Source organism: Chiloscyllium plagiosum, chromosome 14 (assembly GCF_004010195.1).
Source record: "Chiloscyllium plagiosum isolate BGI_BamShark_2017 chromosome 14, ASM401019v2, whole genome shotgun sequence".
Lineage (NCBI taxonomy): Eukaryota > Metazoa > Chordata > Chondrichthyes > Orectolobiformes > Hemiscylliidae > Chiloscyllium > Chiloscyllium plagiosum.
The window spans coordinates 33,779,445-33,804,629 of NC_057723.1; the positions used below are offsets into that span (position 1 = coordinate 33,779,445).

The window sequence follows — 25,185 nt, forward strand, 5'->3', positions numbered from 1 at the left end:
CAGATTGGAGAAAGTTTGAAGTGTTTTGAAGTTTGTAAGAACTGGTGTTTATTTCATTTTTGTGATGTTAAGCAATCTGCCTGAAATATAATTTCTTGTTGCAGGTCATGCTGTGAGTGCCCAGCTCGGTAATGGCAAATTTGATCGAGGATGAGAACATGAAACCAGGGAAACAAATCTGGGATGTGGTTTCTCAGTTAAGTGAAGGGAGTGGCAGTCTGAGAGACTGTGAAGGTGTTATGGAAGGCAGCGAAATGCTGACAACCACACCACCCATAATACAGTTCCAACCACATGACAGCAACAAAAGTGACAAGCAGCAGTTGGATGGAGTTGGAATCACGAATGGAGGTAGTGGGCAGCAGGAGTCCTTTTCCCAGGCAGCTACTGACTTGTCAGAGTTGGAACAGAGCCTTGCTGCTTTGAATGAGTTGCAGGAGGTAGGGAATAGATCAAAGAGTGACACGGATATTGGGCTGTACCCAAGTGGCTGTGAAGAGGATCTCCTGGGTGGGCTCGATGATGCTGGCTCGGTAGATTTTCTTCCTGATCTTGAGTTCTTCCCATCTCCAAGAGGGGAAAAGCAACAGGGCAGTCCTTGGAGTCTGACTGCCTTTTGTGGAGATGATGATTCTGGTTTGCTGTCACCTCTGTCCTCTGAACCTGCCCTACTTAAGGATCGTCTGGTGGATTTGCAGCCAATTGAAGAATGTACTGCTTCTTGGCCAACTCCAGAAAGTAGGTGTACTGAGAGAAAGGAGGATATCTGGGCTCCTATGCCAGTCCCAACCACTGCCCCCATGGAGGTGAAACAGGAGCAAGAGAGCTACATTGAATTAGTTACTCCTGGTGTTATTAAACAGGAGCAAGTCAGCAGGGGTTATTGCAGAGCTGCCAGTGAGGCAGCAGGAGCCAATGGTCCAGCCAAGGAACCCATTTACCTGTTCAGTACAGAATCAGCGCAAACCAGTAGCAATCAGAAACCCATCTTCAGCTTTGTTCCATCTTTCACAGCAGTTGCTCAAGCTTGGGAAGTGTGCCAGCATCCCAATGCAAATTTGTCCAACAGTCGCATGAGGAACATCTGCACTGGGGCAGATGCTTTACCAGCCAAGTACAATAGGTAAGCACTATTTTTGCTTTTAAACCAGTGTCCAGCTATGAAATTATGCTACCAAATATAGTCATTGTGAGAGCAAGATTTACATAGCAGAAATTAAAAGTAGCACTTCATTGGCTGTGAATTGCTTTAGGATATGTTGGGTTCAAAAATGTAAGTTTTTTTTCTCATTCATTTTTCCTATTACAAATGTACCTTAAGAAGACCTGCACATTTAGCATGCTGTAATGCCTTGTGCCTCAGTCCTGGATAAAGGGAATCTAATAAATCCCATAAGAAGCAGCCCTTCACGATCTTGTATTTTTCAATCAAATCAGCTCTTAGTCCAATAAACTCCACTGGATACAAGCTTAAACTATCTAATTTTTCCTCATAAGACATCCCTCGTACGCCAGGTAAACTAAGCAATAATTTATATTACTCAAGTTTCAAGTAAGTATAGAAACTTCCATCAGAATTGGAGCTTAGTGTCACCATGGATATATCAATTGTAATAATCCAAAATATTGCCTAGCTAAAGATGATAAAGTGTGTGACAGAAAGACAAAGGCTTAAAATTTCCATGTAACAATATAGGAGGAGCGGAGCCTGTGACTGTTAATTTGATATTGACGTTTATAGGTTTGGTTTGCGAAGGATAGTTTGAACAGAAGAGAGAAATTACTTGTGGGTCAAATTTGCTTAGAAGTAGGACAATTTATTTGTTTCATTTCTGTCTATAGTTTTGCTTTTTTGTTAAACTAGTTTTTGCAGTTGATCCAGAAACAACTCTTTTCTAAAACAAAATTGATATGGGGTCATAAAGTTCAATTTTTCAATGCAACATCACAAGTTGATGTGTTTAATATTAATCAAATTTCAACAAAAGAAACACAAGGATGTGATTGGTTTAACAGCGATCTGCTTGAGTTTAATATTTGAGAGAGTGCTGTCCATACTTAATGGAAAAATATTTTCCTAGCTCATTCCCATTAAAATGTTGAAGAATTTAATTGAGGTATATTGCTGGTTGTGGAGCAAGAAAGCTTTGCTTGTATTGCAAATAAGAGTCAGAGTTGGTAGAGCTGAAAATCGGTGATGTTTCACTAAACCTTTTCGCAGAGACTGCACAGAGTAATAGCATTGAAGCCATAGTTCACATTGAAACTGGACCTTTAAGATTATATGTTTGCACTATTTAAAATATTTTCTAGTCAACTTGTTAGTGACTGGTAAGTCAGTGTTAACTCTAGGCCAAAGCCTCTAAAGGCAAACTAGATTAGAGTCAAGATCCTGTTAATTTATTATTGAATAGTTCCATTCAAGTCTGCATTAATTCTGTCATTTGACCGTTATGGAACAGAAGTGAATAAAACTTCACAATTTTGTTCTCATTTTACTTGACTGGTACTCTAAAATCTGCATGCTATTCATGGATCCAATTTTGCTGCATCTGAAGACTGTCCACTCTCATCTAGAAACACAGACAGGAATTAGTTGACAAGTGAAATTTGTTTAATAGAATGGTTGGAGGAATTGTGGTGGTGGATTACTGACAACATCTGAATTCAGTGCTCAGTTGCTTTATTTTAAATGAGTGCACAAATGCACATTCAATTTCCTGAACCAATTTATTCTCAGGAAATCAGCACTAACTCCAATACTGCATAGGGCTAGGGTTTTTTTTTAAAGAAATCCTCTGAAGCAACCTAAGCAATGGAATTTAAGTCAACTTGTTAATTCCTTTATGTCTTTGTAGTTCAAGAAATTGGACTACTAGTGTTTCAGTGGCAGATTGAAATTCTGGCCATTTGTTATGTTGGAAGATATGACCAGCTTTTTTGTTGTCTCCTAATGAAATTGCAAACAATTTCTGTTCATGTGAGAAATGTGTATAGGGTATAAGCAGGTAGAGAAATAGTTAAATTTTGTGAAAACAAGAGGTTCACCTGCCCATGACTCAGATCAGATAAGAACATGCAGTTAACAATAGGGTACTGGAGGCAAGGATAATGGGTTAACAAGGTGAAAAAGCATCCATTATGTAGAGCTAGTTAAAATTGGAGGTATTCAGTATGTAAGTTCAGTTTAACATGGTGGATCTATTTTTGCTTGGCATATGGCTAAAGATTTTCCTTTTTCACACTGAGAAAAACATTGAAATGCAAGAGAAGTATGAGGCAAGCAATTAGATAGTGTATCAGTTCTGTTCTTTTCTCATAATGTGTTACTGTTACTTACAGTATAGTTTTCTACTAAACATTTACGGTCTCAAAATTGAGACTCATTGTCTGAAACAATGAAGCAATAAGTGTCATCTGTTTTGCCCCTCAGTTGAAACAAAACAGTGTAGTTTTACCTCCTTTATCTTTATTCTGGGCCCTGGGAGGGAGGCAGAATGATTGCCCATGTGCACAGTCATATGTACAGCATGGAAACAGACCCTTCGGTCCAACCCATCCATGCTGACCAGATATCCCACCTGGTCCATATCCCTCCAAACCCTTCCTATTCATATACCCATCCAAATGGTTTTTAAATGTCCCATACACATACCACCCTCGAGTGAAAAGGTTGCCTCTTTAGGTCTCTTTTATATCTTTCCCCTCTCACCCTAAACCTATGCCCTCTAGAGTTCTGTCTTCTCTCTGGAAGAGCAAATTCTTCATGAATTATACAGTCATTTTACAGAGAGGACGATCCAGATTAGGCAACATACATATTATGTGTGACTGTTAGAATCAACAAATGTCAGTAGTAAAGATTAAGCCATTTGTGTTTTACATTGAGTAACTGACTTCGCATAATGATGGCTTTTCACCTTAACTGACTTTATGTACTGAATGCTTCCTCATCTTGTTAAATGGCTGTACATAATGAACGCTTTTCCACCTTGTTAACCCATTACCCTCACCTTCAGCACCTCATTGTTAACTGCAAGTTCTTATCTGATCCGTGTCACAATCACTTGTTTCACAGAGCTCAACTCTTTTCCTAACTGCTCATATCCTATACACATTCTCATTCCCTCCTTTTATCATTTCATGATGGCTTTACCAGCTTTCATAAGACTGACAGCCAGCATTTAAGTTATTGACACACAGCATACAATGATTGTAACAAAAATTACTAGTCAATAGAGTAAATAGAAGAATTTGAAGAATCCTCCCATTTGGAAAAAAGTCACTATTGAAGTTCTTAAATCCACAGCCCTTAGTGACCGCTCCATCCCCTCCAAGTCAAATGGAAACAAACCAGTTTTCCAAAAATCTCCTTCAGTGAAGTCCAACCTGAAAACAAAATTCAGTCTGTTCTTGCATCATTCCTTGGAGAAATTGGATTTCTTGGATAAGGACAGTTAAATGCTTTAAAAATTAAGGAGACTTCCATCCTTCTGAAGATGCTTCAAATTAAGGATACCAGCACATCTGTGTGCAGTACAACAGCTGCAACTGCAGGCTAGGTGAATGCAGCATTCTTTGCTGCTGCTGCTCCCACTCTGCTGTCAAGCGTAACAAAGCCAACTGACTATTGTGATGTTAGCTTGATCAGTGAACCTTCATATCCCTTAAATGAAGGAAAGGCAAAGTAAAGCTCACGTGGTTTAATGTTCACAGAAAGGCCACTGACAAAAAGCATACCAACCACCTCTTTGCTGTTGTTAGCTTCTTCACTTGTCGTGCTCATGACAGGAGAGCTGATTGGATCAGGTTGTGGAGGGATGGGCTGTGGTCTGAAGGTATGCTTTACCTGTGAATGGACAAACTCTAGAGATGATGTTAGCTGCTGCAAGTATCTTTGCACTTGCACTCATTCTTTCCTTGAAAAAGAGTTTATCAGTATGAAGACAGTTATACTAATTGGTGACTGCCTATTTCAACATTTTGAATTCTTGAAGAATGTTATTGGTTCACTATTTGATATTTTAAAGTTTATGGATTGTACAAAAATTAGACATTGTACTACAACAATTCAGTCAGTCAATTATAAACAAAATAATTTGGTTTGAAAATCAAACCCTCTGATACCTCATTCAGGTTATTCAAGAATTATTTTGCTTTAACAAATTAGCCAAGTCTTAATGTGAAAGCTGTCAGGAAAAGTATTTCAAAAGTCTGGAATAGCAAAAACAAAAAAATGTTTCCTGTGCTTTAGCAATTGAAGAGACAGTTTCAGTTCAGATTTAAATCAAATATTCATTTGAAATAAATGCTGAATATTTTGATCTCCAAATGAAACTTGCCAAATAAAAAGACAGAATTACAGTGACAACTTTGGTAGAGATCATCATTCTTTGAATTTGCAATATGAAGGTGCCAATGAAGTCTTAATTATTGAAAGAATTTAAGTTGCTCCGCCTCAAGTTCTAATAGTCTCTGAAAAACATCAAACTCAAAAATACATTCTTTTTGTGAACAGTCTGCATTAAAACACAGCAAAGATATTATGATACAATACTCTCATCTGGCTAAAACATTACCACTGACCCAATTGTTTTATTAAACCGGCATTTTTAGAATTTGAAATAAAATCAGGGGCTCAAGGCACTCAATTTGTTTTAAGGTTACAAGTTAGATAATTTTAAAAGAGGACATAATGATGTACAATTTCAAAGTAAAAAACAAAAATCTACCCCATTACATAGCCCACAAAACACATGGATTGAGATACTGATTCAAATATGGCAAAATAGTTACTTAGAAGGATTTTCTGAACTGTTATTTTAAACTAAAATATTTAAACATCAAACATTCTCAGCATGGCACAATTTACATTGAAATTTCCTCCTCTTCTGACTCGAGAATTAGTACAACCTCAATTTCAGCATTTAGTCATAGAGATGTACAGCACGGAAACAGACCCTTCAATCCAATTCGTCCATGCCGACCAGATATTCCAACCCAATCTAGTCCCACCTGCCAACACCTGGCCCATATCCATCCAACACCACCTATTCATATACCCATCCAGATGCCTTTTAAATGTTGCAATTGTACTAGCCTCCACCACTTCCTCTGGCAGCTCATTCCACACATGCACCATCCTCTGCATGAAAACGTTGCCCCTCAGGTCTCATATCTTTCCCCTCTCACCCAAAACCTATGCCCTCTAGTTCTGGACTACCCCACCCCAGGGAAGAGACTTTGTCTATTTACCCTATCCATGCCCCTCATGATTTTAAAAGCTTCTATAAGGTCACCCCTCAGCCTCTGACACTCTAGGAGAAACAGCCCTAGCTTATTCAACCTTTTCCTATAGCTCAAACCCTCCAACCCTGGCAACATGCTTGTAAATCTTTTCTGAAAGCTTTCAAGTTTCACACACCGTTCTGATAGGGAGGAGACCAGAACTGCACGCAACATTCCAAAAGTAGCCTAACCAATGTCCTGTACAGCCACAGCATGACCTCAAAACTCCTGTACTCAATACTCTGACCAATAGAGGAAAGCATACCAAATACCTTCACTATCCTATCTACCTTTGACTCCATTTTCAAGGAGCTATGAACTTGCACTCCAAGGTCTTTGTTCTGCAACACTCCCTAGGACCTTACCATTAAGTGTATAAGTCCTGCTAAGATTTGCTTTCCCAAAATGCAGCATCTCGCACTTATCCAAATTAAACTCCATCTGCCACTTCTCAGCCCATTATCCCAAATGATGAAGATCCTGTTGTAATCCAAGGTAACCTTCTTCACTGTCCACTACACCTCCAATTTTGGTGTCATCTGCAAACTTACTAACTATACCTCTTAAGCTCACATCCAAATCATTTATATAAGTGAAGAAAAGTAATGGATCCAGCACCGATCCTTGTGGCACTCCACTGGTCACAGGCCTCCAGTCTGAAAAACAACCCTCCACCCACCACCCTCTCTCTCTCTACCTTTGAGCCAGTTCAGAATCCAAATGGCTAGTTCTCCCTGTATTCTGTGAGATCTAACCTTGTTAAAATCAGTCTCCCATTGGGAATCTTGTCGAACGCCTTATTGAAGTCCATATAGATCATGTCTACCTCTGTCCTCAAACCTCTACTTCAAAAAAAAACTCAAGTTTGAGAGCGAGGATTTCCTACACACACAGCCAGGCTGACTATCGCTAATCAGTCCTTGCCTTTCCAAGGCAGTGTGCATCCCGTCCCTCAGGACTCCCTCCAACAATTTGCCCACCACAGACAGGCTCACTGTTCTATAGTTCCCTGGCTTGTCCTTACCACCCTTCATAAGTAGTGACACCACATTAGCCAACCTCCAGTCTTCTGGCACCTCACTTGTGTCTATCAGTGATAGAGAGATATTAACAAGGGGTCCAGCAATCACTTGCCTAGCTTCCCACAGAGTACACCTCATCAGGTCCTGGGGATTTATCCACTTAAACATTTCAAGACATCCAGCACTTCCTCCTCTGTAAATTGGACATTTTTTCAAGATGTCACCAGTTTTTTTTTTTCCCTACATTCTGTATCTTCAAAGTCCTTTTCCACAATAAATACTGATGCAAAATACTCATTTAGTATCTCCCCCATTTTCTGCGGCTCCACACAAAGGCCACCTTGCTGATCTTTGAGGGGCGCTGTTCTCTCCCTAGTTATGCTTTTATCCTTCATGTATTTGTAAACACCCTTTGGATTCTCCTTAACTCTATTTGCAAAAACTCACTTCCCCTTTTTGCCCTCCTGATTTCCCTCTTAAGTATATCCCTACTGCTTTTATACTCTTCCAAGGATTCACTCGATCTATCTTGTCCATACCTGACATGTGCTTCCTTTTTCTTAACCAAACTCTCAATTTCTCTATTTATCCAATATTCCCTACACCTACCAACCTTTCCTATCACCCTAACAGGAATATACTGTCTCTAGTTATCTAATTTCTGAAGTATTCCCATTTTCCAGCCTTCCCTTTACCTGTAAACTTCTGCCCCCAACCAACTTTTGGAAGTTCTTGCCTAATGCCATCAAAATTGGTCTTCCTCCAATTTTGAAATTCAACTTTTATATCGAATCTATTATTTTCCTTCACTATTTTAAAACTAATAGAAATATGGTTGCTGGCCCCAAAGTGCTCCCCCACTGACACTTAAGTCACTTGCCTTGCCTTACTTCCAAAGAGTAGGTCAAGTTTTGCACCTTCTCTAGTAGGTACATCCATATACTGAATCAGAAAATTGTCTTGTACACACTTAAAATTCCTCTCCATCTAAACCCTTAACACTATGGCAGTCCCAGTCTATGTTTGGAATGTTAAAATCCCCTATTCTTCCTACAGATAATTGAGATCTCCTTACAAGTTTGTTGCTCAATTTCCATCTTGACTATTAGGGGGCCTATAATGCAATTCCAATAAGGTGATCATCCCTTTCTTATTTCTCAGTGCCATCCAAATAACTTCCCATTTCTTGCATTCTCTCTATGAAATTAGACTTATAAAAAGAAAGCTTTCATAGCAGACCACATGGTGAAACAGTCCAAGACACACTTTCCCCAGAGCAAAGACTGGCAGAGCCTCAAATTTCACCACTAGGAGTCTTTAACCCCTTTGTCACTTTACTCCTCATGGGTGCTCAAACCCCAAACAGAACTCCAATCCCAGTTTCTCAGCACATTGGGGACTCAAACCCCATTACCGTGCAGTGGGCTCAAACCTCAATTAACCCACCAGGGGACTTGAACCCCAATACAGCACAGAGAACAGGAACATCAATCACATATTCCCCCCCACCTATGCAGCACAGAACACAAGAACCTCTTTCTTTCAGTACACTTACAAAAGTGTGTCTCAATTGAATTATCATTCAAAGAATCCATAGAATAGACAGCAATAAGCAAAGGGACCACCTCCAACATAGGAATGTCGAAGGACCAAGGTTTAAAATCTTACCTTGTGGGCCCGTCTGTCTCAAGACACCGATGCTCTGGCAATCACTGACACCATCTGATCATAACTATTTATTTAGATCTTGTCAACTAAACCAATATTGTCATCCCATTTCTCCCCTCAGTTGAAACAAAAGCTCAGAGACATAGTATAGTATTGTTGTTGTCGTCGTTATCTGAAGGGAGAGAAAACAATCACCCATGTGCACACAGTCATGAGTTCTCAGGAACAGCAGGTTCTTAATGAATTATATAGTCATTACACAGGGAGGAGCATCCAGATAAGGCAACATACCATTACAATCAGCAAGTGTCAATAGTAAAGATTAAGCCATTTGTTGTTCCACTGGCTTCAGATACTGAAGGCTTTTCACCTTGTTAACTGGCCTTACATACTGAATGTTACCTCATCTTGTTAAATAGCTCTACATAATGACTGCATTTCCACCTTGTTAATCCATTACCCTTGCCTCCAGCACCCCATTGTTAACTGCAAGTTCTTATCTGAACTGAGTCATGGTCAGGTGAATCTCTTGTTTCACAAAACTCAGAACTTAACTTTTTCTCTACCTGCTCATACACTACAAACATTCTCAGAAGGATCCGATAATCTTTGCTGTAGGTTTCCTCTTTTCTGATGTCAGTTTGAATCTAGCTGAGGGATTTCTGGAATGGAGCAACAATGATGTTTCCAAGCAGGATAATGAATTAATTGAATACACATTTAGGATTACATCGGTTAAAAAGCACAAAACAGCCCATTTGTGTCAGTTTGGATCCAAGCCAATTGATGAGACAGAATCCCAAGGCACCTTTCCTTGTGAATAGGTTTATTGACTATTTCTTACAGCTCCTTCCACCTAACAGTCTCAACTGTTCGATCTTTAACCTACCTACTTGTGAATGTGATTTGACACAACTCCACGGCCATCATATTCAAAAGTGGTAGTTGATCTCATATCTTTTGGCCCAGAGGTACAGCATTATCACTGCACTGCAAAAATATTTCTTTCTCTTTTATATCTACTCAGTCAATTAATAAATCAATTAACCCAATTAACCACTTGCTATTTTTATAATTTTGTTCAACTCTTTTAAGCTCCACTCACATCTTGTCCTAGCTTTCCTCATCTAAAACATTAATAATAACCCAGTATTCCCTTCTCCCTTGTGCTTGTCTAGCTGTCTTTAAGTGCATTTGTACCATTAGCTTCAACCCCTCCATGTAGTAGAAAGTTCTGTATTTTCTCAGATTGTAAACCTGGAAATAAAATACTTTGAATTTTTCAGTTTTAATTGAAACTTTATGGAGCAGAATAAATATTGAGACCTAGGTGCAGAATTAAGGTCGGAATTGAAATATTTTAAAACTGGGGCTGTATGGAGTTCAGAAGGATAGGGATGGGGAGGGGTAGGGGTCAATTTGGTTGAAACTTCTAGAATACCATAGGAGAATCTGGGACCCAAATGCACACCCTCTGAATGAGGGATGTACCTTTAGAACTGGGATGAGGAGGAATTCTTCAGCCAGAAGAACTCATTATCTCAGAACGCTGTGGAGGCCAAGGCATTGAGTATATTTAATATAGAGATAGCTTTGTGATTCATAAGGGGAATCAAGGTTTATAGGGAGAAGGCAGAAGAATGGGTTTGAGAAACATCTCAACCATGATTGCATTGTAGTGCAGACTCAATGGACCATTGACCTACTTCTGATCCCATGTTTTTTGGTCTTATTCATCTTCAAGTTAGAGTTTCTTTTACCTCATTGGGAAAAAAATTGAAACTTCATGAATATTAAATTTAGTTTCTCAGTGCAAGGTTGTTATTAGAAAGTATGACCATGGTATATCATTAACAATCTAGTACACCTTATTCAACATGGTGTAATACTACCTAGCGACTTTAAGTTGAAACTAATAATGTAAACTGACAAATTGTCAGTTTTGTGATTTTTCTACTTGTTTGTCATTTGAGGGTAAGAGAATTTCAGTGTCTTCTGTGAAGAAACAGAGAATCGCTGATAGTAACTTCTGAATTTCAATGTCTAACTGTTTATGTGTGGAGTCCAGAGCTAGCTGTCAGGTTCAGAAGAGTAATGACAATGCATTGAAGCAGTTTTGCTGTCATCAATTTGCTGTAATTTCTGTTATGGATTCTGAGCCCGTGTCCTCCTGTTGACATTGAAGTTAGACACATTTTGTAAGAAATAATATGTTACTCCAAAATATACCTCCGGGATATGGTTTAGACATGGGAAGTTAACTGATTGAAATCCAGTGAGCCATCATAGTAAATATTATCCAGCATAATGGTTATACCATTTATTTACAGGCAGCTAGAGTCATGAAAAATTTTAAACTGGAGGCATTAGCTAAGTAAGAATTAATGAAGTTCAACAAAGGAAGAAGCAATGGTCAAGTTGGATTTCGTGCAGGTTAGAAAGATTGCAGCAGAGCTTCAGAGAAGCTGAAGACTACAAAGGCTAAAGAATAGCCAGAAGAACATGAGTTATGGAATTTGGATCTGTCTTTATTTTTGAAATTCTCAGCAAATACGATCCAACGGCATTGAAGGCAGGCAAAGTCATGAAAGTGAAAGTAAGCAGTTTTTGTTTGAGAAGTTTGCAAACTCTGTTTCAGCATAACCAACTGGCTAGGGAGAGGAGTTGATTTGATGGCAGTAGTGTAGCTTGTAACAACTTGTAACAGGATGCAAGAGTTTTGATTTTTGTCTTTCCAATGTTTATTCAGAGGGAAGTGCACCTTTTTTTTTTGAAAACTGAATGTTGCAGCATGACTATATTAGTCTGGAGGAGGTGAAAGAGATAGGTGGAGCTGACAGAATGGACGCATAGCTTGACCTCTTGTATTTGGATAATGCCAGTAGGAAGCATATAAATAAGGAGGAGAGGTCCAAGATAGACCATTGGTATTGTGAAAGGTCAGAAGAGTAACGTGTTCCATTTGAGCAGTTGTGATCAAGTGAAAACAAGGGAGCAGAAATTCCACTGAGCTCTACAACAGCGAAGAGGATTTAGAGGAGGAGGAGGAGGGTAATGCTAGGTGGATGGCATAACATGATGTCTGAAGCTTAAGTGGTTGAAGAAAGTAAATGTAGTATAATCACTGATTGACTTTGACTTTGATTAGAGCAGTTTCATTGTCTTGTCAAGGAAACATTCAGACATGCAATTACAAGTAAGATGAGCCCCTTTGTTTTGGAAGCTAGTGGAAGTGTTTATGGATTTTGAGGAGAAAAGAGGCTGGAAGTGTGATAGTTTGTAAAGGGTAGTGGAGTTTGGGGTGCATTTTATTTTAATTATGGAGGAAATAATAGTGATTTGCAGAGGAAAATTACCTGAGGAGGTTAAACCTTTTACATGATTGGTGCGTTCACTTGACTTTTTTTTTTCTACCTTTGGCCTTCATGTGGAATTAATTTATACCATCATATTTGAATACTGCAGATATTCTTGCGTTTATTTCACTGCTTAGAAAAGTGTTTGAGATGACTGCCTTCTCTGGACAGATTGGCACTTGTTTAGTTGAGTCTATATTAGCTGTTCTGAGAAGCATTCCTACATGTTTATGTCTCAGGGGAAGTAGGGAGTACTCCTTCAGCTAACTTTTAAGTCTGCAGTGTTCTGAGCTAAATCTTCGGGCCATGTTCCCCTGATGTTCTCTGTGTATCCACAGAATTAATTCCTATTATCGTTTTCTTAAAGGTTGTTTTACTTCTTCCTGCATAAATTTATTTAATCTTCAATGATCAAACATAGCTTTGGTATTTTAGTGGTGATCTCTAGTCTTGAACTGTACATCATTCTTGCTGATCTTTGAACCTTTGCCATTGTATTTTGTACTTTAAAAGTGTGCCTAATTTTAGCCACATTATAAGTGCTTTATATTATCAGAATCTCTCATTGTGAATTGATTTATGTAAAGTGATGGAACTATAGAAATAAGTTTTTTTTATAATGGTCAAAATATTAGTGTTTTTATTAACGTATAATATGGAGTCAGTATTACTGATCTACAATAAAAGCATTCTTTAATGATAGAATTGGGGGAAAAAAATGATAGCTTTTATATTTGGGTGTTGAAAGTGGCTTTCAACCTGGCCGCAGAACCTATACTAAATGAGTGAGCAATGTTTTATTCCTTTTGTAAGACATAGTTGCACTCACTTGGATTAATCAAACTTCTGGTCCTTGGATCATTCTTCAAGGTGTGATGCCGGATGGTTACTTCAGGAAGAGTGGCAGTGAAAATAGAGGATGCTGGGTCCTTTAAGCATGTACCTTGTACCCTATGAAATTTGTAACTATTTTTCAATGTTTGAGGCTGGAACAATTGAAGACATTAAATGAAGAAGAAAATGAATTCTACTTAAACAAAGAACCTATGATGAGATAAAGTTCTGAATACTTGAATGTAAGATCAATTGAAGGAAATTAAGTTGGGAAGACATTAACAGTACTGATCATCTTAATTGAGGCTTTACTGTCCGCATATGTATTGCCATTGTTGAAGTGGATGATTTCAAGCTGTAAAGTTGATCTTAGTGATTCTTGCTTTGGTAATGAAATTCAGGTTAAATAATGAAGAATTGTTTTGGTATAACAATAACCTCCTCCTAAAGAGGATTGCCAGAATCTGTTGTGTATGTGATAATTAACTTGGATTTTCTGGTTGAGGTATTGAAACCTTATTTGTAGTTCTTTCAAATTTGTAAATTGAGGAAAGAAGAGCACACTTTCTGAAAAGTTAAATCACATCCAAACATTCTCTTTTTAAGTGATTGAAGGAGCAAGTACTTCCATAATTCAAGCTGAAACCATGCTTATCTTTTCTAGCTTAAAATTTTAATTTCATTAAAGTTTTTGATCAGAATGTGCAGATGTTCTATATTAGAATGGTCAGTGTTGTTCAAAGTAAGCAAGCAACAAAGAAGTCTGGTTATCGGTCAAATGGTTGTACAGATGTAAAATTCTATTACGGGCTCATTTTGCTCACCACAGGAAATTTAATGTTGGCATGGCAGGAGGAGATGAGGATTTGGTGGCAATGATTGTTGCTTTGTTTTAGCACAACATATTAAATAGGCTCAATTTTATTATATGTTAGTTTGCATTCGCATTTTATATTTGCTTGGAAGCTTATGTTTGTATGTGCATTAAGTTATGCTTTATGATAGTTCAGTACAATGACGTCTCATAGCTAAACCCAGATTATTTTACCTGATGACAAATTGTCTGCTTATGCCATTCAAATGAAGAGCTGGACCTGTATTCATTGGAAAGCTAAGTAATGTCGCACTTGTAAGAGTTCTATAACTAAAACACCACTATGCAAAACCTACATTTGAAGAGTGATTCTGCAATTATATAACAGTCTGGGTGTCACAGGTTAAGTGGTATAGCTTGAAAATTTCACCTTTGTCTTTATGCTTTTTCTGAAATTCTACTAAATTTATTTCAGAGCTGTTGAATGATGGATGGTTTAAAAAAAAATTAATTCCTCTACCTGCTGGTGGCTGTCAGTAACAAAACCAAACAGACGTGAGTGTTTTCTAGGTTTCCTATTCATGCTGAGTCTGCACTGGGATTGTGATTCTGAGGCCATTTGGCTCATCGAGTCTGCACTGACCCTCCGAAGAGCATCCCGCCCAGACCCTCTAACCAAAGTTACACTGAGTTGCCATTCTGAAACAACGTGCCAGATTTGTTCCTTTTACATTTTACTTTTTCTGAAAATGTTCTGCAAGCTTTCAGATATAGGTTTGGCTTTCCATTTCAATAAAAGTAGACATTACAGTATAAACAATTTTGATGATTTTCTGTGACTTTCTTTCTGAAACTTTCTTTCTCAGTTGATTTCAATAGATTTTATTTACTACACTTTAATTGCATCTGTTCTTAGCTTTTTGTTCTTTGTTTTAGCTTTATCAGTTGCAACTTTGAGGTTATAAAAGTATTCAGGACACTTAAGCTGGAGCTGAGGGTATTGTTCTGAGCATTTCAATTATCTACATTTTAAAAAAAAAATCACATATACATTTTGCCGAGTCATTTCATTGCAAAGCATGGTACAGGTTCTCAGGAAAATCTTTTATAGTGTTGAATGTGGATGGTCATTAGACAATTATTGCTGGTTCGTTTCTGATTGATTGAACTTCCACCGTGGCACCTGCAGTATCATTGAATCATAGAATCCCTACAGTGTGGAAACAGGCCTTTTGGCCAAACAAGTCCACATCGACCCTCCGAGTATCCCACCCAGATCCATTCCCCTACCCTATTGCTCTACATTTCTCCTGACTGATGAACTTAATCTCTGAACACTGTGGACAATTTAGCATGACCAATTCACCTAACCTGCACACCTTTGGACTTGGGAGGAAACAGGAACACCTGGAGGAAACCCATGCAGACATGTGGAGAACGTGCAAAATCCACAGAGACTCGCCCAAGGCTGGCATCAGACCCGGGTCCTTAGCGCTCTGAGGCAGCAGTGCGACCATGAGTTACTGTGCCACCTGTAAAGAGCAATCCCAATTTCTTCAGTCTGTCCACTTACTGCATATCCCGGGACACTGGGTAATTTAGCATAGCCAAGCTACCTAACCTGCACAGCTTCGGACTGTGGGAGGAAATTGGAGCATCTGGAGGAAACCCACACAGAAGAACATACAAACTCTCTACAGTTACCCGAGGGGGAATTGAACCTAGGTCCCTGGCACTGAGGTAACAGTGCTAACCACTATGCTGCCCTTGCAACTACATGTTAGTTTTTTTGCATTGGTCATTACTCTGCCATATTATTGATCACTTTGAAGTATTGGTTTAGCATTGAAAAATGATGAGTTTATTTAATTATATGACATGTTATTAATGCATTTTATATTTGAAGACCCTTGCAGAGTATGTACAGTTCACAAGGTAAAAAACCTTCACCTTCAGTCCAAAATAAGAAAACTATGTTGAAGTATTTAATTTGGCAGCAGTTAAAAATAAATACATGTTCAGTCAGAGTCAAGCACTAACTTAAAATATTTATCCAATGGAGTACAGTTTCCTGTTGATCTGGCAACTTGACTCCTGTCTTATTTAGACTGTGTTTTAAACGCTGCATACCGTGTTTACTAATTTGTTGAACTTTGTATATATCTGAATTACACTTAAGTATTCATCATGTTGGTTCAAAGGACATATATAGTAGTTTGCAAATAAGAATGAAATATTGTGTATGTACAGTGATCTAATGGACCTAGTGTAGCATCTGGAGATGTTTTTCTGTATAATAGCCTCAATGCTAATTATTGTCCAACTCAGAAATTTACAAGGAGTATTAAAAGCTTAGACGTAAGCACAGTTTTTAAGAATGGTCTTTGGAGTAGAACAGAGAAGTAAAGAAGCTTAAAAGGTTTGGAGATGGGATTCCAGAGACTGGCACCAAAATGATTGCACATCTACCAGTGGTGGAGTAGAGAAAGTGGTGGATGTGTATGTGGCCTGTTGAAGAAGTAGAGAGACATTGGGATTTGGAGTGAAGGAGAAGATTAGGTGGGAAAGGGTGAGTATGTGAGCCAATATAGTTTAGCAGCATAAAGACAAAGACAAAGGCAGTAATTGGAGATCAGTAATATTATGAAGCTAAAAGTAGACAATGTTTGTGATGAAGAGGGCAAAGGGTCAGACTGCAGTAAGGACAGGCAACACTTCCTCTACCATAATCCTCAAACCAGTGCCCTGTAAGGCAGCTTTCACAGTCTGCTATTATACTCCTTATACACACACATCTGTGTGGCCAAATTCTACACAAACTCCATTTACAAGGTTGCTGAAGGCATCACCATTGTAGGTCAGATCTCAAACAACAATTAGAAGGAGTACAGGAAGGAGATTGTCTTTACACCATGCCATCAAACACTATGATTTCTCCATCAATGTCAACAAATAAAGGAGCTGGTCATAAACTTCAGGAAGCGAGTGCAGGGCACACCTCTATCTCCTCAATGGTGCTGAGATGGAGATGGTCGAGTTCCTGCGAGTGATGATCACCAACAATCTGACCTGGTCCACCCACATCAACGCAGTGGTCACAAAAGCACAATAATGCCTCCACATCTTCAGGTGGCTAAGGAAATTCAGCATGTCCATACAGACTCTTAAAAATTTTTATCCTATCTGGATGCATCACAGTTTGGTGTGGCAACAGTTCTTCCCAAGTCTATAGGAAACTGATCAGGTGTACCCTCAAACTCTGTGGGAAGCTAGGCCAGTGATTGCTGAGCCCCTTGCTAAGTTATTTGTATCATTGATAGTCACAGGTGATACGCTGGAAGATTGGAGGTTGGTTAATGTGGTGCCACTATTTAAGAAAGGTGGTAAGGACAAGCCAGGGAACTATAGACCGGTGAACCTGATGTCTGTGGTGGGCAAATTGTTGGAAGGAATCCTGAGGGACAGGATGTACACTTACTTGGAAAGGCAAGGACTGTTTAGGGATAGTCAACATATCTTTGTGCATGGGAAATCATGTCTCTCAAACTTGATTGAGTCTTTTTGAAGAAGTAACAAAGAGGATTGACGAGGGCAGAGCGGTAGACGTAATCTATATGGACTTCAGTAAGGTAGTCGACAAGTTTCCCCATGGGAGACTGGTTAACAAGGTTAGATCTCATGGAATACAGGGAGAACTAGCCATTTGGATACAGAACTGGCTCAAAGGTAGAAAGCAGAGGATGGTGGTGGAGGGTTGCTTTTGAGACTGGAAACCTGTGACCAGTGGAGTGCCACAAGGATCGGTGCTGGATCCACTACTTTTAATCATTTATATAAATGATTTGGATGTGAGCATAAGAGGTATAGTTAGTAAGTTGGCAGATGACACCAATATTAGAGGTGTAATGGACAGTGAAGAACATTACCTCAGTTTACAATGGGTTCTTGATCAGATGGGCCAATGGGCTTAGATAAATGCGAGGTGCTGCATTTTGGGAAAGCAAACTTTAGCAGGACTTACACACTTAATGGTAAGGTTCACAGGAGTGTTGCTGAACAAAGAGACCTTGGAGTGCAGGTTCATAGCTCCTTGAAAGTGGAGTTGTACGTAGAAAGGTATTTGGAATGCTTTCCTCTATTGATCAGAGTATTGAGTATTGAGTACAGGAGTTTTGAGGTCATGCTGTAGCTGTACAGGACATTGGTTAGGCCACTTTGGAATGTTGCGTGCAGTTCTGGTCTCCTTCCTATCGGAAGGATGTTGTGAAACTTGAAAGCTTTACAAGGATGTTGCCAGGGTTGGAGGATTTGAGCCATTGGAAGAGGTTGAATAGGCTAGGGCTGTTTCCCCTGGAGCATCAGAGGCTGAGGGGTGACCTTCTAGAGGTTTATAAAATCATGAGGGGTATGGATAGGGTAAATAGACAATGTCTCTTCCCTGGGGTGGGGGAGTCCAGAACTAGAGGGCATAGGTTTAGGGTGAGAGGGGAAAGATATAAAAGAGACCTAAGGGGCCATTTTTTCATGCAGAGGGTGGGTGTGTGTATGGAATGAGCTGCCAGAAGAAGTGGTGGAGGCTAGTACAATTGCAACATTTAAAAGGCATCTGGATGGGTATGTGCATAGGAAGGGTTTGGAGGGCTATGGGCCAGATGCTGGCCGGTGGGACTAGATTGGGTTGGAATATCCGGTCGGCATTGACAAGTTGGACCGAAGGGTCTGTTTCCATGCTGTACATCTCTATGACTCTATGCCTGGAGTTAGGAAATGTTTTGACACACTTAATGGTGTTTAAAAATTTGGAACACTCACCTGTCAATGACAATTGATGCTCAATCTCAGTTTGAAAGTAAACGATTTAGTGTATCAATTTTCATTAAACAAATATATTAAGGGTTATGAGAAAATGCTGGTATTTGCTACTAGGTTGCAAATATCAACTAAGCGTTCACTGACTAGCAGAACAGGATCAAGCGGGCCAGTTATATTTTACTGACATTTCTGCCCAAGTTAACTTGATGAAACTATCGCCTTACAGTACCTTTCACCTTTTGAAATTTATTGGAATAAAATTGTTGTACTGCAGACTTTTTAATCAACTGGCATCTCAGAGTGTGCTGGTTGAACATATATTCAAGTTAATCAAGAGGTCTAATAAACAAGGTAAAAACAGAGAAATAGAAATGCAATGCAGGGGTATACACATCACTGTTATACTTAAAGCATAAATAGCTTAAGTAATAATGCAACTTTGTCTTAAATAAAATTGCGAGCAGAGGGTCTTCTCACTCATACCCTCAACTGAATATTCTGACATCGAGCTAATGCAGTAAACTTCTGGTATTTTTGCCAGTTTATTGAATACTGGTTCATAAGGCGCCAGGTAAAACAGCATTGATTATGTGTGTTTAGTGGTTACAAATCGTACAAGCTACAGTAAGTCTTCATTGATCTTCAGTCTAGGTGTTGCTATAAGATGTATAAGCAGGAATTAGGCCATTTGGCCCATTGAGTCTGCTCTGCCATTCAGTCATGGTTGATAAGTTTCAATCCCATCCTCCTACTTTCTCCCCATAACCCTTGACAATCAAGAACCTATCTATCTCTGTCTTAAAAATACTCAATGACCTGATCTCCATCTGGCAATGAAGTCCATAGATTCACCACTCTGGCTGAAGACGGTTCTCTTTATCTCTGTTCTAAAGGGTCTTCCCTTGACTCTAAGACTATGCCATTGGGTCCTAGTCTCTCCTGTCACTGGAAGTATCTTCCCAATGTCCAGGCCATTCAGTATTCTGGAAGTTTCAATTAGATCCCACCCCTATCCTTCTAAACATGTGGAGATGCCGGTGTTGGATTGGGGAGGACAAAAGTTTAAAAATCTCTCAACATCAGGTTATAGTCCAACAGGTTTACCTGGAAACACAAGCCTGATACCATGAGAAATATTAATTATTGATAATAAAATTCTCTAGATATTTATTACTGATTAATCAACTAGGTGACTATGACGAATGTTGACTATCGTCCCTTCAGGTTTTAATTATCATCGAAGATTTTAAAATCATGTTTTTTTTTAAGCTTTTCCTTTGTCTTTTCTTTATAAATAAATCCTTTTTTCCCTCTTTTTACTGGCCTAAAACTGCCATTGAATGTACCCACTCAAATGTACAATTGTTTCTTGGTCCTTGTGCTGGTAAGATCACAATCCTTCAATCTGATTAATGCTTTCAAGAGAAAGCTGGTATTTATTTATTTTGTTAACTCAGTACCAAGAAAGCCCTGTTTTCCTCACTGATATTGTCCATTCATATTTTCAACAATATTGATATGCAAAAAATTAAAGATCAAGAAGAACAAGGTCATTGAATTAATTGGAAGTGGCTTGTAATGCTGTGGTAAGAAGACATGCCCTGTCAGATTTTGCTCCTTAAGCCTGTTTTGACTTTATGCAGTTATTATGCAAGTGCAGAAATCTTGTATGTTGTCACAGTATCTTAAGCAGCTATTCCTTCTCTATCAGATTAAGTAGTGGTGAAAAATGTATAAATGTTGTTGAAGCATTTCATCTTCTGCTGATCAGGACATTTTTGAACAATATAAAGGAAGACAAGTTTTGTATGGAGAGAGTGTGTTGATTGGGCAGGTGGACTTTGATTGGTAGAGCCAACATAGTAATCATTTAATTAGTGCATTCTCTGTCAGTTGATTGTCAAGCTGTGCTTAAATTTAAAATCAGGCAGGTTGACTCTGTTTAAGGCTTTGACCTGAGGACCGTACAAAAGAATTTTGCGCATTGTTCCTAACTGACAAACTTAAATTAATTGTCAGCATAATTCCTAACACATACCAGATTATTTAGCAAATGTTGTTTGATTGTGGAATAGCATGCCTTGTTTTTTTGAATAGCTGAAGGGATGTGCTGTTTAGAATGTTCCATTATTCCACTATTACTATGCTGTTTTCTGAAAATGTTCTCCATTCATGAGTGAACACATCTATATCATAACGTCGATCAGTTCTTTATCTGTTTTAGAGGATGGATTCTCCCATTGCTTTCACAGTTGTGTTCAGCAACAAAAAAGGCCTATTTACAGTCTGGTATTGACATCATCTTGTATCATTTGACCAAGCCTAAATTTGTATAACTGGTTTCAAATACTGTACATGAGGGGTGGATCAAATCTTGGACTTTGTACTGTGCATACCCTATGCTGAAGGTACTTTGCTTGTTTCGTTTCAAATGTCAAACACAGTTGATGATCGAAACTTGTCCATTTGGCTCTATACATGGTTGTTTTAATTGCAATGTATTCTGTTCTAGCTTTCATGTTTTGAGGTTGGCTTTCAGAATGTCTTTATATTTCAGATTGGGTATCTCATGATTGTTACTTGGCCTAGCTGCTATTAGTATTGGGGCCCTCTCTGTGAACCTGATGACCAGCTGTGTATTGCTAGACTATGTAATGTTTTGGGAGCTTGAGTTTGAATGTTATTGTGGCAGATAATAGAATTTGAATTCAATATTAATCTGCAAATAAGAATTTGATGATGCAATGAAACCATTGCTGATTGTCAAGAAAAACCCATCTGGTTTACTAATTTCCTTTTAGGGAAAGAAATCTGCCACCCTTTCTAGACTGACCTACATGTGTCTCCCGACACACAGTAATGAAATTGACTCTTAACGGCCCTCTGGGCAATTAGGGATAGGCAATAAACGCTGGTCCAGCCACTGATGTCCTCATCCCATGAAAGAATAAAGAAAAATCCAGCAAAGCTGTCCTGGTCAGAACATTCTCCAATCCACTTTGCAAGAACCTAGGTATTGGCAGTTTTGTCTTGTCAGCTAATGTTGCAAGTAGATCTAGGAAGCAAAGGTAGATGTTTCTTGTTTTTAGCTATGTTGGTAGGGGTGTCCAAATCTTGAAACAGTAAAGAAGTAATCTAAGAACCATTGGCTGATAGATGTGGATTTTTTTTCCAAAGTCTGTGAGTAACTCTACCAAGTGCCTTGCTGATTTTTGACATCTAGTGTAGGGTTATTGGAGAGGATACTCCCATGATGATAGAACTGCAGTATTTGACAGAAGTATGTGGTCTTGACAGTGACTGTGGGATCGTGATTTAGTTACTTACTATGAAAAGACCTATTCTTCTTTTAATGCTTTCCTATCCCCAGATATTCTTTCACAAGTCAAGATGTAAGATACTTTTCTTACTCCTTATTCTTGTATCCTTTTGTGTTTAGTAATTGATTTAATTTGGCTAACACTCTGTATTGCTATAATTTAGGCTGATGTCGGCTGTTCTTGCACAAATTGCCATTGATAATTTGCTTCCTCAATCTTTTCAAAGTGACCTATAATTCTTCTATCCTGTTGAATTTATATGATCAGGAGGCTCAAAATCAACTTAGAGGCTGCTTTTCATGGTATTTTAAATTCATGACAACATCTGAAAGAAGAATGGCACTAAATGGTTCATTGAGCCTACTCCATGTAGATGTGGTGTTCTAAGCATCCTTCCAATATGATTTGACTTTCCTTTGATTAAAAACATGACATTTTAAAAAAATCTGCCAATAGAATTTTGGAAACCTCCTCTTTAACCCCTTAGACAATTATAAATCGTTCAGAAGAGCACAGCATAAAGATTTATGTTACTTTATATTCTGGTCTGGTGTTTGTCACCATTGTCACAGTCCGAACTGGTCCAGTTCTGCTCAAATGTTATGCAGCAAAATAACACTTACTGCATCTGTGGCAAACCATTCCATTGACCCGCTATCCTTGCCTTATCTAACAGGGTTCTAAATATGTGTAATGTAAACATTTGATTCTTCTATCTTTCATTTTTATTTAGAACTTCGTCATAAGGCTCTTAAGTACTCATAAGTATTGTTCTTATGGTTAGCCTTGTATTGAGCCTATCTCTCTGCACCTCATAATGGAGTCACCAATAAAGAGTGCCCAGTGTCTTATCAATTTCTATTATATTACCTTTTTAAAAATCGTCTTCTGTGATTCATCGCTTCTAGGTGGATAAAATGAGCAGCCTGGGGTTTCTTGGCACTGATGTCATTACATAAGATACATAAGTCAAAAGTGCAGCGAATCTGTTGTAGAAGAAAGGTGATAAATGGTTCTGATTTTTATTTAGATGATGACTTATTTATGATTTAACTCAAGAAGTCATCAAAGTCATTCAATTGATCTGTTTCAGGTAGTTTCTAATCTCCAATATATAACTAAGTAGCAACATATAGTTTCAACATTTTGTCTCCAACCCTACCCTTTCCTTTAATGAGCATTATGTATCATATACTTTTGGGATCTTGGGGGTGTTCAATGTTCTCTTGAGAAACAACCCTGTATAAAAAGAAATCTGAGATCTGCAAAGACCTTCCTGTAAAGACAATAGTGGGGCTAACAGTACTGACTGTTACTAATTTGCAAATTAGGTTGCATCTTCCAGCCGTTGCACATGCTGCCCAGTTAAGCATGGAAATCCAGAATTTGAAGTTCAAAGTGCTCTGCTGTTTTGATATATGCCTTTGGCCATTTTCAGGAAGCTGAGTTCTGTACTTGTCTCATGGTTTTGGCCTAAATTTATCAAAAAAGGTTGAGGCTTGTACTCTTCAGAGTACATACCTTTCCACCTGCCAAAGGATCTCTCTATCACTGAAAAGTATCTTCCAAAAATATAAGTTTACTAGTTGCGGCTTCTGATATTTTTTGAGTTTCAAAATAAATATTTTAGCTTTTTTTTCTTAATCCAATTTCTTTTCCCCTTTTTGTTTTGTTTTGTGTTTGACATGACATTGAATTCACTGTTCTAATTTAGACATTTCCTGACATAAAAGCAAAATATTGTGCTTATCAAAAATCTAAAATAAAGCCAAAAATGCTTGAAATAACAGACCACGTAACATTTGTGGAGAGCCAAAAAGAGTTCACATTTCAGGTCAATTACCTTTTTTTCAGAAACTTTCTACCTTATTTGCTTCAAACCCTGGACTGCTCATTAAAGATTCTTCACTCTAAATAGTTATGAAGATGGACAGTTGCTCGTTTCACACAAGTCCTAGAGTCCCCATAGAGAATGTTAATGTTTTAATGTTTTCCCGATCCGTATCTATTAAATGTCTAAGGTCAATTGTGTTGAATGGTAGTGCCATGTGTTTGTCTCGCAAAGTATAATCCAACCAGTCAGAATTTCTGATGCAAAAGACATCCTCATTTTAATGCAATTCCTGCTCTGCTGGAGCCTCTCTCTCCACTTGACTAGAAGCCTTCTCTTTTATAACCAGTTATAAATCTCGAAGCATGCATATTTAATATTGGAGAGTATTTTGCTATTTTTTTCATAGAATTCTCCACTACATAATTTGTTAAATTCCCTATTATTCATTCCATTCTCAACTGTTGTTCCTTCATGATTTTCTGCTTGTTACTTGATTTTTGTAGTTTAGATTAGATTAGATTACTTAGTGTGGAAACAAGCCCTTCGGCCCAACAAGTCCACACCGACCCGCTGAAGCGCACCCACCCATACCCATTCCCCTACATCTAACACGGGCAATTTAGCCTGGCCAATTCACCTAACATGCACATTTTTGGACTGTGGGAGGAAACCGGAGCACCCGGAGGAAACCCACGCAGACACGGGGAGAATGTGCAAACTCCACAGTCAGTCGCCTGAGGCAGGAATTGAACCCGGGTTTCTGGCGCTGTGAGGCAGCAGTGCTAACCACTGTGCCACCGTGCCGCCCGCCATAGTACAGGAGCATTTTTAAAAAAGTTTTGTATTTTCTGTAATAACTCTTTTTGATTTTTGTCTTAGCATCCTGACCCCTCTAATCATGTTTTGTACATTGGCTTTTCTCATTATCAGTTCTGTTAACATCATTTTTAATTTTACTGTTGATTCATTTGAAGCAAGTTTATTTCTTTGTTTGATATTTTTGGAGATTGGCAGTTTTAAAACCAAAAGATCAGGGAAGTGGTGCGTTTATAGAGTCATAGAGTCCTATACCATGACCACAGGCTCTTTTGCCCCAAAATGTCCATCTATGTTAACCCCATTTTCCTGCACTTGGCCCATATCCTTCTAAACCTTTCTTATCCATGTATTTGTCCGAATGCCTTTTGAATGTTGTTAATGTACTTCCCTCAACAACTTAGACTGGCAGCTCATTCAG

The 25,185-nt window shown here is 38.6% G+C and overlaps 1 protein-coding gene across 3 annotated transcripts in view; it reads left to right on the top strand.

The window, feature by feature from the left end:
* Positions 1-25,185, top strand: part of LOC122556605 (progesterone receptor-like) — a 113,172-nt gene that overhangs the window by 3,325 nt on the left and 84,662 nt on the right. For all 3 annotated transcript variants that reach the window (XM_043703490.1, XM_043703489.1, XM_043703491.1), the window contains exon 2: positions 105-1,123. In XM_043703490.1, coding sequence (XP_043559425.1) covers positions 132-1,123 — 992 coding nt within the window. In that variant the 5' untranslated portion in view covers positions 105-131. The remainder of the gene's footprint in view (positions 1-104; positions 1,124-25,185) is intronic.